Below are 14,900 nucleotides of genomic sequence, written 5' to 3'. Positions count from 1 at the left end.
CATGTAGATGGATCATGGCACCATAAACCCTCATTATTGCCATATTTTGAGTATTTTCCCACCAAAATTTTGTCACTAGATACAGTTTCTTATCATATTGAGGGAGACATAAACGAATTGTACAGCAGCAAAGGAAAGGGGACCTTGTATCATATCTTTAGGTACGAGAGTAGAAAAACAAAGTGGCTATATTATTGTATTGAGGTTTTACTGTAGGTTTGTACCCTATAGCCAAGGTCAATGCTAGGTGTCAAATGCTCTAACCTCTGAAGTGTGAAACTTCACAGATGTGGGATGGAGAAGATGGGCTGGGTATTGCAAATGACTTATGTACAGTGTATTTGTATCCCGAGGATCAAATGCTCAGTGGGCGTCTGTTTCATAAGCACATGTATTGGTGAAACTATAGCCTGGACAAGCTGAAGGATACCATTTATATCAACTGCATATAAATAGCACCAATATGTACAAATAAAATCACGAGATTGGTTTTCCAACAATGTAGTTTATTAGTTTTCTCTCACATCATCATCCTGTGAATGTTATGTTTTAGTTGTATAATAATATACATGGTCTGAATCATTTCTTGGTAATAATGGAATGTGTTTTGATGGTCAAGGTTGTAATTACTCCAAAATATTATCAACAACTATTCAATGAATTGACACAAGTATCATTTTCTTGCACACTGTTGATACATCTGTTGTGACCAGCTGACCAAGAAGTTTACACAGACTTGGTTGTCTCCCTTTACATATGACCTGGCCATATCGTCCTGTAGCAAGACTGTAAAACCAGTCACCTCAACTCAGGAACATTCTGTCAACTTCTTTTTATCAACCTAAATAAAATAAATCAATTCCATGAAACTTGGGGAATTAAATTCTGTATCAACCATAAAACAAGATTCATAAACACTGGGACTTCAGTACTTGCACCATCTGTACTTTAATATTTCAATTATATAATTCAAATTTTTTAACTTCAACAACAACAACAAAAGTATAATTGCAATCTAACACAAGACAAGAAGCACCAAAATGCTAACTTTGATAAATGATTTATCAAACAAAAATGGGGGAAAAAAGTAAAATTGATATTTGTCTTTGTTCTGGTTATAGGCAATACTGACAGAATTAAGTATATATATGTATACAATGTTTAATGCTGATTGTCCAAGGACGTCTATATATGGTATACTGTAAAGCTGATTGGTGGTTATGAACACATCACATGGATCCCTATATCTTTGTTATAAACTTTGTTCACAATACTGACAGAATTAAGTATATATATGTATACAATGTTTAATGCTGATTGTCCAAGGACGTCTATATATGGTATACTGTAAAGCTGATTGGTGGTTATGAACACATCACATGGATCCCTATATCTTTGTTATAAACTTTGTTCACAATACTGACAGAATTAAGTATATATATGTATACAATGTTTAATGCTGATTGTCCAAGGACGTCTATATATGGTATACTGTAAAGCTGATTGGTGGTTATGAACACATCACATGGATCCCTATATCTTTGTTATAAACTTTGTTCACTATTTGATAATTTACCCGTGTGATTTATACAGATTATTATGTTACGATACCCTGTATCCATTAAATATCTAATTCTTTTGAATATCAACCATATATGAACTCTTTTTGTCTTAATATCGATCATTCATGAACACCTAAAAAGATACCCGGTATATTATACTTATACATAATCAAAGGTTATCATATGGTCATTTCCATATATCCTACTGTGGGCTGATATTGGATAGGGTATTGAAATGACCCTATTTTAGTCGTTTTAGCACATACTTGTCTATGGTACATATGAAATACTGCTAGCAGTGTATAGGTCTCCGTTCAGCGTAGGCTGTACTTACAGTACTTAATATATTGGATTGTAAAATTTTAATTAGCACTAACATCATCTGGAAACATTGACACCTCAAAAAAGTTTTAACAACTTATTTTGAAACATAAGAAAAAAACAATTTGATCATCATCCTATTAACTTTGTTTCAATAGTTACCAATGTGTCCTGATCAACAAAATAACTTACAGCCAATAAAATGGATTTTATGGGACAACCATTGCAAAACAAAAATCTTTTATCAGATGTTTGAAAACAGCATTAAAGGACATTGGTATAAAAGTAAAAAAGAAAAATTAGCTACAATATGCCTAGATCCATTAAAAACTGAACACCCAAAAAACACTACAGGGATTTTCTACACAGGACTCACAACAAAAAATGCAACACTGTCACTTCACTTGCACATTTCAAATTAATAAGTCCTGGAATTTCGATAAAAATTTAAAGCAAATTTCATTTTCACATTTTGTTCTTCAACTGCTGCAAAGCTGAAGTAAGTTGTTTACTAACAACCACATAAGAATGTAGATATCATTAATGTACTCGTACAAAATTACAGAAATTGCTGTATCTATATAAAACCCTTCAATGGATTATGCTGATTTGAACTTTGGAATCTTGTCTATACAGGAAACATCCTTCCACAGACTATACTTTGTTCTTGTACACAGGAGCTGTGGACCGAGGCAGTGGCGTTTTTCCCAGGATGATGTCGGCAGCTTTCTCGGCCAACATTATGGTAGGTCCGTTAAGGTTTCCGGTAATAACATTAGGCATGATAGAGGCATCAACAACGCGCAGGTTATCCACCCCAAAAACACTGGTTTGCGAGTCCACCACAGCCATCGGGTCAGTCTCTGCTCCTATTTTACATGTACACGATGGATGATATGAGCTGTCTCCGTGGGCACGGCTGAAGGCATCAAGTTCAGCATCTGTTTGATACTCAGGTCCAGGACTTATCTCCCGTCCTGCACGGAAAGGATCAAAAGCCTTCTGTCTGAACACTTTCCTTGCAACTTTGATACTGTCCCTCATTGTCCTTCTATCATATTCTGTCGACAGGTAGTTGGCTACGATCTTTGGATGGTCTCTGGGATTGCTGGTTTTCAGTTTGATATAGCCTCTACTTGTAGCACGCATTGGTCCCACATGGAGTTGGTAGGCATGTTCATTGCCGTTAACGCGTCCATGATCGTAGACAGTAGACGGCAGGAAATGGAACTGAATGTCCGGATACTCTAGGCCTTCTTCACTCGAGACGAACCCACCACTTTCTAAGTGAGTGGTAGCCCCATCACCTTTCTGAGTGAGGAACCACTGCAGCCCTATACGTATCATATTGTGAGGGAACTTCCACTGAGCCGAGTAGAGAGTGATGGGAAGTTTGCAGGCCTCCTGTACATACACCTCGAGGTGGTCCTGGAGGTTCTCCCCAACACCAGGCAGGTGTTGAACCACTGGGATATTCAGTGCTTTCAGTTCATCTGCATTACCTATGCCCGACAGCATGAGGAGTTGAGGGGAGTTTATGGACCCTCCACTCAAAATCACCTCCTTCTCCGCTCTTATAACCTTTTTTACTCCCTTCTGTTCATACTCTACACCAACCGCTCGCTTGTTCTCAAACAAAATCCTTGTGGACAGTGCATTTGACTCCACTTTCACGTTGTCACGCTTTAGTGCTGGCCTGAGATAAGCCACTGCAGCACTCCAGCGCCGACCCTTGTGAATGGTCATATCCATCAGACCTACTCCCTCCTGCTGGTAGCCGTTCATGTCATCTGTGAAGAGGAAGCCGGCCTGCTGACCTGCTTCTATAAAGGCATGATGCAGTGGGTTGTCGGCCTTTCCTCGTGACACATGAAGAGGACCCTCGCCTCCTCTGTACTCATTTCCTCCAAGATTATGGGTCTGAGCTTTTTGAAAGTAGGGTAAACAATCAGCATATGACCAACCTTTTGCTCCTGCCTTCTCCCATCCATCGTAATCACCAGCATTGCCACGGATGTAGACCATGGCATTGAGTGAGGACGATCCTCCCCAGACACGGCCTCGTGGCCAATACATGACTCGGTTATTCATGTGTGGCTCTGGTTCGGTGTGGTAGTACCAGTTGTATTTGTCATCACAAAGGTTATACATGAGGGCAGCAGGCATGTGGATCTTCCAGCTGTAGTCCTTTGGGCCAGCCTCTAGAACACACACCTTGTTGTTTGGATCGGCAGACAATCGATTAGTTAAGGTACAGCCGGCTGACCCTGCACCAACAATAACGTAGTCGCAGGTGGCTCTGTCCTCCGATACTGTGGCGAAATTTCTCACCTGTGCACCTTTTACTGTGAAAGTGAAAGGTTGTCTCAGCTGTGTCCTGGTGCCAAACAGCCTACACTGGGCACCGATTCCTCCTGGCTTCCTAATCACAGGAATCACGTCGGGAGGTACCATCTGTTTACCGGGACTGGCTGGAGGCTCTTCCATTATATGGTCGATTACATGATCTACGGAGGGCACCACTAGGTCTGTGACCCACTTCAGGTCATCTGCAGACCCAACACCAGATAATACACCAATCTTATGAACCTTGGCTGATTTTTCAAATTGAAAATCTTTGGTAGAATCCCCAACGATGACAGTTTTCTCTGGGATGACATTGAGCTCGTCACAAATAAGCCTTGTGCTTTGGTCAGGAGACTTACAGATGGAGTGTGGATCATCTCCACAGACCATCATATCAATATACTTTAACACGCCCAGATTTTTCAAATCCGACAGAGCAAGCTCTCGTTGATCACCAGTACATATGGCTATTTTGATTCCTTTTCTCTTCAGTGTTTTGAAGAAGTTTTTGACATCCTTGTGAAGTGATTTTGGCTCTTCAAGAAGTAAGGACTCGCACTCCTGCCAGACTTTGTTTACAACCATCAGGGTTTCCTCGTAGGTAAGGTGTTTATGGATCATCTCCACCAGTGACGACCTCACCTCCATATTTGTAGTGCCGTGTTCATTCAATAAACCATCCATTATTTTGCCTGTCCTTTCACATATACCCAGTCTCTGGTGAATTTCTGTCGTCAGATCATGCAGGCCAGTGGCTTGTTCTAACCTGTGAAAATATTGACAAAATCAGTTAACATTTCTTTGATACACGACAGGTATACCAGAGGTTTTTCTCTCGATGAATTGGGAAAAGGCCCTAATATCAACTAGGGAAAATTATTGATGTTTATCTCAGTATGTGTCAATCAAAACCAAAATGCAACCGTGGTTTATGACATGTTTACTCTTTATTTATATTTAAAGAGAAAGTTATCTGACATTCTTCACAGTTCTTATTTATCAAAAATGATTTGATATTGTTGCACTTTTTCCCTGTTTTTATTACACACAACAGGTAAACACTTGGTTCTTTGGGACTGAATACAGAATGAGGGCAAAACTATACCAGTACGGGACTACTGGGGTGAAGGGGGACAAAACTATACCAGTACCGGATTACTGGGATGAAGGGGGACAAAACTATACCAGAACGGGACTACTGGGGTGAAGGGGGACAAAACTATACCAGTACGGGACTACTGGGGTGAAGGGGGACAAAACTATACCAGAACGGGACTACTGGGAGGACAACAATTTTGTCTGCTTGTAATGGCGACTTGAAAATCTGTTTTGAGAAGGAAGACAAGAATTCCCATCCCCGTTATGTTATACTGACCTTGAGCAGATCTGGTCCAGCCAGCCTGAGTACTTGCTGTGGGTACAGAGGATGGTTCCGTGGAGATCTAGGATGACCAGTGCAACCTTTGACACATGATTCTCAACACTAGCAAACTCATCTGAAGAGGAAGACTCGAGAGAGTAGGGTTCTATTAGTATCCTCTGATCGTTGGAGTAGGCGTAACATTCCCTCCACTGGTCCTCTGGTAGGATAAGGGGCAGTAAATCCTGAACACTCTCAATCACATGGCTGGCTGCCGGGTACAAGTCATTTGTCTGACCTACACCACTGAGTACTCCGATGTTCCATCCCAACTTGGCAGCCTTTCCCATACCTACATCAGCCTTGGTGTCTCCGACCATAACTGTGTCTTCAGGTTTCACACCAAGCTTGTTGCAAATCAAATGGGCATTATCTGCGGCAGGTTTTGGAACACTGTTAGGGTCGTCTCCACAAACGATGTGATCAACGAGGTCGACAACCCCCAATTCTTCTAGCAGGTGCTCAGTTCCTTTTCTTTGGTCAGAGGTACAAACTGCAATCTTAATATTGTTGTTTTTTAATATCTTAAACAAGGTGCTGAGGTCAGCTAGAGTTTTCGTTTTGTAAACACCGTGTCCATCCTCCCAGATGTTGTGTACAATGGCCCGGCCTTTGACTTCCTCCACACCCTCCTGTTTTAGGAGCTCAACTACAGCATCCTGGCACATCTCGGTGGTAGCTTCCGCTAGCAAGCCAGGGACAACTCGATCAGAGGAGTCACAGAACCCTATCGTCTTAAACACCTTCTCCTGGATGTCTAGTCCGGTGGCCTCCTCCAATCTGAAACAATAAATTGGTAAAGTTAATATTTCCTTGAAGCAAAAACCTCAGAATTTATCAATAAAGTGTATTATACAGAACTTTACATTATAAAAATTACATTACGACCAGTGTATACATTATGTACAGATTTTTTATGTACAAGCACAATGTCTGAAGATCTCTGCGATATATACAACGGAACTGATATAAAGTTTTAAGATCATTACAATACAATAACAATTAAAACCTGCAATTTGCTATACTTGTCAAAATTTGTTTCTTCTTTTCTTATCAATGAACGATCCACTTTGAATAGTTACAGCTATAATTAAGCCGTCGACCTTTTGTGAGTAGAAAACCTTGTTTACCAAGAAGTTTAGTAGTCACTCTAGTATCAATTAAAACATCAAATATTAGTTAAAGGCACATCTTTAACACAAACAATGTTTCTCAATAACAAAATCCATCACTGTTATATCATGTTAAACCATCATAATTCACTGTGCTAAGTTATATTATAAACTACACCAGAGATGGCGTCAAAGCCACACAATGCTCGCTCGCCTGTTTAAAAATTTATCGTCTTTAATTTTTGTTTTGTTTATTGGGGTTTAGCGTCCTTTTAACTCATTTAGAAGTCTATTGAGACGGTGTCTGCTTGTGACAGGTAGGTAGACTTATGGTGACTTTATAGTGATGTCTTGCTGAAATTTTAAATTATCTTTTTAATTTTAAATTCACTTCATCAATATTTTACCCCACATGAAGCTCTATGCAAAATATCAGCATCCTAGTACACATATTTAATGAATGACAAGCTTCTAAATAACTTGCAGGTAAAACTTTAACATTTTCACACTCACGCCGTGGGTATCGCTATAGCTCTCTGTTCTTCGAACAGGCGAGCTAAAAATGACAACACACTTATGTCACCTTCTTACAAAGTTATTTTTTTTTTAAATTATATTTTTCAAACATGCACAATAAATACAAGGATTCAATCAAACCACAGCAACCTTGCCAATGCTGAAATGAAAGTGATCAGTGTTCGAGTTTATTGCGTATTTACTTAGATCCTATTTTCCTGGCCCAAGGGGACCACATTGCTTGGAAGCAAATCAAGGTGCCATCTTTGTCAAAAATGACTAGTGATGCCTTCTTGCTGGCATCAGAGGCCTTGGTTGGTTTGACACTGTTGATGGTCCTGACTTCGGACTGGGTGGCATTACGATCCGATACGGAGCTGTAGGTGGCACGAGTGCCACGAACGCCTGTAAGATAGATACAGTATGACAGACAGGGGAAGTGTGCGCCTCCTAGGAGGACACACAGAATGTCTAGAGCAGAAGTTCACTATTTTCTTATTTAGTTAAGAGTTCTATATTACAAGACATCTTATTGAACATGCTGAAGTTTTGTAAGTCTACCAAAACACATTTTTTTCCTATGAAAGCAGTAAGTAAGATGTAAAGTATACCTGTATAATTTTCAATGATACATGATTACCAATTCACAATTAGAGTTTCTGTTTTGTCATTATTTTGACAATTCACTGCTTTCATGGCCCAGTTGTTCATATTGGTTGTATTTATTAACTTCACGATTTATTAACACAAAATTTCTAAATACCGTTTCTAACAAATATCTGGAAATTTTCAGATTTCTTTGTGTTTGTTGACAGATTAATGCTCTTCTAAAAACCTCCCAAAAATCTAGATCTACTTAAATCCTGCCAAGGTCATGGTGAGAACCTTCCACTGAACTAACCACAAAGGTGACTTGAAATAGTGTTTGTAAATCTATTTCAAGTGTTGACGAGCAATGCTGATAGAATTGTCAATTTGGCTGATTGAAATGAACATCTGGCATAAAGCATCAAGTTATTGTCAATTGACCAACAGACGACTGCTGAAATCCTTCCTAAACATATCCAGGTTTAAAAGATAGACAAAATAGGACAACTGCCAAAACGGTCAGAAATAACAAAATGTGTAGCTTATTATTGTGAAATTAACACATATAGGCATCAGGTGACAAATGTAAGCACACATAAAAATACAGCTTTATTTAATCAATAAGATCATCCAGGTCACCATGCTTATCATAGGCCTGTTGACACTGAGGTGCATACGAAAAAAGACTTTTGTTACATTTTAATTGGCAGAATCAACATACGTTTGTATATTATGGTGGAATATATAACTTGGGATTCGAAAATGCTGGAAAAATAATCAACTCAGGACACAAGTGGCCTTTGTTAAATATTTTTCCACATTTTCTCCATCACCCTTTTTTTATATCCATCATAATACACACACATACATCGATTGTTTCTTAAATAAACTAAAGGACGATTCATCAATGTGAAGAATACCAAGAGTTTCTTTATTTCATACGGAACTTTTATCTCCATTTATTTTGGAACTGAAATGTACACACACAACAGGGTAAGTATCATACTTACAAACCTTGAACAGTAGGGTATATTATAGCAACAGTTCTGACACTATACACACCTAATACATTCTGTAGTTTGTGAGGGTATGGAGACACATTCCGAGCAGCATTTGGTGTGGTGAGGAGTCTGTGAAGACGACTGCCACGAAGCAAGCCTGTACAGGTCTTCCCCACAGCGGCCATGTTAACGGTGAGTGGGCCAACTTGACTTTCTATCAATGCTGTTTATCTGTAATGAAACAAAACATAACACATTAATTTCACACTCTTGAATTTATTATCTACAAGGCATTATTGTTTGATAATTAGTATTAATGAGGAAAGTTAACAAAACAGAATGTTGCAAAAAACGGAGTACATGTTCCAGAAAAAGTAAACATGAAGGGCTGATCACCTTGATCCGTTTAAGCCTGCCAGTCTAACTATTATCCCAATCGAGAGAAGTGTCTGCCATACTGTGGGCATTTAGTCTCCTCTGTAACAATCTAAAGATGTTATAAAGAGTTTAAAACTATTATTTTGGATTACTTGGAATGTAGTGCCGAAAAGTCAGGACAATTAGTCGAGGGGACACTTCATTTATTATGGGAGACGCATATAGGCTATATATTTATCCTGACTGTATTTATATATATTGTCAGGTCCAGTACACTCTGCCGATTGAGCTATATAGCTATAAAGACCTATATAGCTATATACACCTATAAATTATAGCTGTATTGAGCTATATTTTCTCAGATTTCAAATTTCATTAAATTAAAGCAAAGTCGCATAAAACAATAAGGTTTATGGTAATGTTGACTACAAAAAGCATACATTTAGATATTTATTTTCATTTTTCATAAATGTAAAATTTCCGATTTTTTTACATCATTATTTTTTAAAAAGAATACCCATATTTAATGTCTTTTGTTATCAACTTAATGATACAATCGCATTTTAAAAGCGACTTTGTTTCGTTTTCCTTAAAAAAGAAAATCACTTTCAAATAGCTCAAAAGACCTATTTCACATAGGTCAATAGAGCTATTATAGGTCTTTACAGCTATATAGCTCAATCGGCAGAGTGTACTGGACCTGATTGATTAGTCCAGAAGAAGCCCACCGCAACTACTTGCTCCTTCGCCTGTTGTGATTGAATCTATTTCCTGATGTATATATTGACTGAATGCGAAACGTATCAAGATCATACTGTTAGATCTTGGATCTACTGTGGCCCCTATCAATGAAATTTCAGCAAATGTACACAGAAAATCCAACTCACAATAGAAAATCCCATCCATGATAACGTACTTCCCATGAAAATATTGGCTGCAACGTTGTACTGATACACAAACAGAATATATGGAACCATATTAGTATAAACAAATGTACAAGCAGAGATGTCTCTACAAGGAAGCTATAAATTATAGAAAAAGCTCACAGCTGATGGGTGAAAGATGTTTTACAATAAATAATACCAAGATTTATAAAGTGAAGCTCGAGTGGTCCAACTACAACAAACCGTAGATCCTTCGTGGAGCCAGGGTAAAGTCTCGAACACTCGTGTAGGAAGGTGTTATCACGAGTGATACCACAGCTGCTCTGTGTAACGATTATGTAGCTATATATAGATGCACGTGTTATATATAGGCCTAAGGTATGCGTTAGCAAGCGGTTACGCCCCAGCAACCCCCCTCTCGGCAAACACGTAACAATACTTAGCCTAATTGTTGTCACCCGACCTGAGGTCAAAGTTCACCACTCGATCAACCCATAGGAGCCTGAAGTTCTGTTAATAATGAATAATAATAGTAAAAAAATACCCCTAATATGCTTATATTTTTTTTAAGCATATTAGGGGTATTTTTTTGGTATTACTATTATTATTCATTATTGACAAAACTTCAGGCTCCTATGATCAACCTCCGTATTCATGCGTCATTCTACAACGCACACGATGAGTTTTTATGTCCTTTCATTTAAACAATAACACAAGCGGACTGATTTCGTTACAGTACAGAACTATCTACAATGCCTACCTGCCTTTTACGGCGTTGTAACTAAAGCTGACTCTGGACTAATGAAATCACTGACAAGAAGACATGTTTTGTTTTACCCGACTCGAATCCGACGCACCGGTCCCGGTAAAATCATGTGTCACCAGCGAGTCACAATATTTATATCTGTCGCGACTCGCTCAGATAATGACACGTATCACAAACTGAAGCTATAACATGTTGATATCTACCCGGCCTCGTGATATCTCGACGATGGCCTCACCCCAACACGTTAAAGGTCATGGTCAGCCGTGATCAGTATTGAATATATTCATCAACTTTAGTCTAGGCACGATCTAAGTCCGTGGTCTAGGTCATGAATATTCAAAAATGCTTGTATCCCTGGAACTCTTTTATGATCAAGAGTCTTATGTATTGTAATAATTAGCTGAACTATATCTAAGTCAAGCAGAGAGTAAATTGCAGCATGAACTCGCTCTTTTTTGGGAAAAAACATGAGACTCTTGATCATAAAAGACTTTTGTAATATTTAGCTGAACTATATTTAAGTCAAGCAGAGAGCAAATTACAGCTTGAATTAACTCGATCTTTTTTGAAAATCCATAGGCCTATACAATTAATATTCACGATTCTTGATGAATATTAATATCTCTTTTTAATATTGATAAATAAATTTTAAAAAATACATAAATATACAGCATTTGATATAGCACCCTATCTAGCTTTACAGTACATAGATATATAATTAATACAATATTAGCATATATACATTAATCAATACAATTTTGAGGAATTCGTAGGAGCTGCCTTATCAGGCACTGACTATACTAGTCATATGCCACCTGGCTAATATCTCCCTATGTGTGTATGCATGCGTGTGTGCTGGATATTTGTTATTTGCGGTCTGTTTGTAGTGGGACCGTGCTTCCAACGGCATCTTTTATAGTGCCACTTCACTTGAATGCTACAGCACAGATACCGCAACATCCACCCCAGACCATTTTATACTCCACCTAGGGCTAGGTTGTTGGAGTTGATTGATCGATTTTTCCCGAACTTAGTGCAATTAGGCTTTATAACCTGAGAATTTCCCAACATCTAAGACAACGAGCCAACTTTCGGCTTGAAACTGCGCAATTCTTTTTCCCCCATCAACTACGAAAAATGTGGAATGACCTAGATATAAATTATCTATATAAGGAATAGACTACTCGCAATTCATTAAAACAAACATATGAATAAAAGAAAACGTTATTGCCATTTGAGAAACCGTGCCAGCTCTATAAATTAAAATAACCCTTTAAGCCCTGATGATGCATTAATGCATCACCAGCCCTAGGCCGAATGATGCATTAATGCATCACCGGGTCTGGGACGAATGATTCATTAATGCATCACCGGGTCTGGGACGAGTGATGCATTAAAGCATCACGGAAGTGGAAATATTTTGAAACAATTTTGAGTTGATAAAATACGCAAATAAAATGGTTTGTTTGTTATTATATATGTGCCTGAAATCATAAATAGGCATTAAATAATTAATTTCAAACATATATTTGACTTTAAAAGCACATTACGTCCAAGTATTTTAATTTCTGCTCTCAAGAACTTCCGGTCGGACGGGAGCAAGTGAAAGAATCATTCCCGCAATAATTTTGATAAAGAAAATATTTTGTAATGCTGGTTCCAGAGCTTTCTAATGTTAAATACATCGCTGTTGAGTCAAAAGAACTATTGGATTTTTGTAATGAATTTTAAAAACAGTATGTAATAAAATTATTGTGCGAAACACTGGTGCATCACGTGACCTTTTAGAGAGCAATCACTTCCTCGATCTGTCTGTGTCTGTCCCCGATACACCAGCATCGTAATCTATTAATAAGAGAGTTACAACCTTTTTCGTGAAGATTTAAGTTTAGATTTACTCCTATATATGGTGATCCAAATTCAGCAAAGATGAAAATATTATAATTGCAAAATATGTTCAAAATTATGTTTAACAAGCAAATTCAACAGGTTTGGCTGAATGTGATCATCTTTCTATCTCTATCTCTCTTTTTTCTTCGGCTGAATGTGATCATCTTTCTCTCTCTATCTCTCTTTTTTCTCTGACTCTACCTGTTTTACTATTCTTAACTTCGTGTCTGGCTCCGTGTTTTCTTCCTCCCACTTTTCTATTTTCATATAAAAATATATATATATTGCGTGAATTGCCTTATCGAGTAATTGTTAATATTCATGTAATTGAAGAAAAGGACTGTGATAAGTTATGAAAACTTGTTTCCAATTATTTTGTTAATATTTATTTGCAATAAAAAAAAATAAGACTAGAAGAAAAATGTTGAAAACTATAGACCTATATGTCTTCGGACAGTTTATCTTTTGTGTGAATTGGTAGTTCTAAATTCTAATAAGGATATTTTTTCGTGAGAGGTCGGGAGGGTCAGAATTTTGCCGCACATGTCATATTCGGTGAATTACAGATTGAGTAATCGTATCTTTTTAATTTTTTCACCACTTTAAAAAGTTTTGATGCGACGTAAATATCTTCCTTTTTCAATGATTGAAAATTGTCGGGGTTTTTTTTAGTTTTTTTTTATTCTAGTTGAAAAGTGAATTGATTGTAGTATTGTGCCTAGAAGATTTGGCATTCCTCTGTTCAATGGTTAACATTTACTTGTATGGTTTCTGCATGTCAAACTTTGAATATTGTTAGAAATGATGTGTTCACTTGGCTTTCACGGCCTATAGACAGTTGCCGAAAAATAATGGTATACCTACTTACAATAAACGTCGACCATTTGGTCTTACATATTTTAGGTAATTAGTTTTAAAATCCATGATTCGCTGACATAATTTTCTGTATTTAGCGAAATTGTCGTGCATTACCGCTGCCGTAGTTTCTCCAGCTGCCAGTTTTGTACGGAAAGTCAATACACAACAAAAACTTACCCATTGTTATTTTTTATAAAAAAAAATCGCTTTTATTTTTGTTCAGTTTACAATGTATTTAAATTCAGTAAAAAGTAATAAACACCATTCCACGATGAAAGTTGTATACTTATTTTTGCTACCAATGGAAGCAGACAACATCAGTGTAAGCTCACTGAAGATGATGTCAGGTAGGTAACTCTGGGGAGGGGGACACAAACTGTTGGCTTATCAGTGTAAGCTCACTGTTCGATAGGCCTAGGTGGTGAAAATACAAGTACTTGTTATACAAAATGTCAGTAGAATTAATCAAAGCATTTATATTTAGCCTTACTGTAATTTCTATCCTTGTTGGCATGGTCATTGCATAAATAATATAAAGAGTAGTTGGAAATCCACAATATGTTGTTTTATTTATAGTACTCGGTGGAAAGTTTTCTGGGAAACCCCTCTTAATATTGAGTAGGTGGCTGTTTTAATCGTAATGCAAGTATGTTGTAATAGCTTTTCAACATACATAAACTTTACAGTCTGTCGAATACATATCACAGTTGTAGTGTGTTAGTCTGCTGAAAAAGTCTTATGTCTTGTGTTGTCTGTATGTATAGTGTAACTAAAGATTACTTGACTTGTGTAATTAATGTGTAGCTGGATGCAACTGATAAGAGCCAGAGAAATGTTAATTACAGCCATAGTTATGTTGATTACAGCTAGAGATATGTTGATTACAGCTAGAGATATGTTGATTACAGCCAGAAAGATGTTGATTACGACCAGAGAGATGTTGAGCATACAGTAAGAGAGATGTTTATTACAGTCAAAGAGATGTTGATAACGGTAAGAGATATGTTAATTACGGCCAGAGAGATGTTGATTACAGCAAGCGAGATGTGGACTACAGTCAGAGAGATGTTGATTACAGCAAGCGAGATGTGGACTACAGTCAGAGAGATGTTGATTATACAGCCAGAGAGATATTGATTATACAGCCAGAGAGATGTTGATTATACAGCCAGAGAGATGTTGATTACAGCAAGCGAGATGTTGATTACAGTTGATTACAGCCAGAAAAATGTTAATTTTTGCCAAAGAGATTTGATTA

The 14,900-nt window shown here is 37.6% G+C and overlaps 1 protein-coding gene across 8 annotated transcripts; it reads right to left on the bottom strand.

The window, feature by feature from the left end:
* Positions 1 to 489: 489 nt before the first annotated feature.
* LOC110458447 (choline dehydrogenase, mitochondrial-like) lies at positions 490 to 11,156 on the bottom strand. 8 transcript variants are annotated; one of them, XM_021510139.1, is made up of 6 exons: positions 10,328 to 10,595; positions 10,132 to 10,191; positions 8,928 to 9,097; positions 7,481 to 7,682; positions 5,605 to 6,429; positions 490 to 4,995 (listed from the first exon to the last, which is right to left on the bottom strand). In XM_021510139.1, the coding sequence occupies exons 3-6, from the start codon at positions 9,049 to 9,051 to the stop codon at positions 2,538 to 2,540; spliced, it is 3,609 nt and encodes a 1,202-aa protein (XP_021365814.1). In that variant the 5' UTR covers positions 9,052 to 9,097; positions 10,132 to 10,191; positions 10,328 to 10,595; the 3' UTR covers positions 490 to 2,537. The 8 variants fall into 8 exon arrangements, with proteins under 8 accessions (XP_021365814.1, XP_021365816.1, XP_021365811.1 ...); XM_021510141.1 differs by having other exon boundaries at positions 10,372 to 10,595; XM_021510136.1 differs by lacking the exons at positions 10,132 to 10,191; positions 10,328 to 10,595 and adding an exon at positions 10,889 to 11,156.
* Between the last annotated feature and the right edge of the window lie 3,744 nt (positions 11,157 to 14,900).

The sequence above is a fragment of the Mizuhopecten yessoensis genome, unplaced genomic scaffold (assembly GCF_002113885.1).
Source record: "Mizuhopecten yessoensis strain PY_sf001 unplaced genomic scaffold, ASM211388v2 scaffold9615, whole genome shotgun sequence".
In the NCBI taxonomy this organism is placed as follows: Eukaryota; Metazoa; Mollusca; class Bivalvia; order Pectinida; family Pectinidae; genus Mizuhopecten; species Mizuhopecten yessoensis.
Note: the sequence above shows the minus strand (reverse complement) of the source record. Positions and strands in the feature narration are given on the sequence as shown.

Excerpts from the sequence above, each read along its gene's own strand:
- LOC110458447 (XM_021510136.1), bottom strand. The coding sequence starts at position 9,051 with ATGGCCGCTGTGGGGAAGACCTGTACAGGCTTGCTTCGTGGCAGTCGT. Across the intron at positions 7,683-8,927 it reads CAAACTACAGAATGTATTAG|GCGTTCGTGGCACTCGTGCC; the intron begins GTGTGTATAGTG and ends TCTATCTTACAG. Across the intron at positions 4,996-5,604 it reads CTGGACCAGATCTGCTCAAG|GTTAGAACAAGCCACTGGCC; the intron begins GTCAGTATAACA and ends ATATTTTCACAG.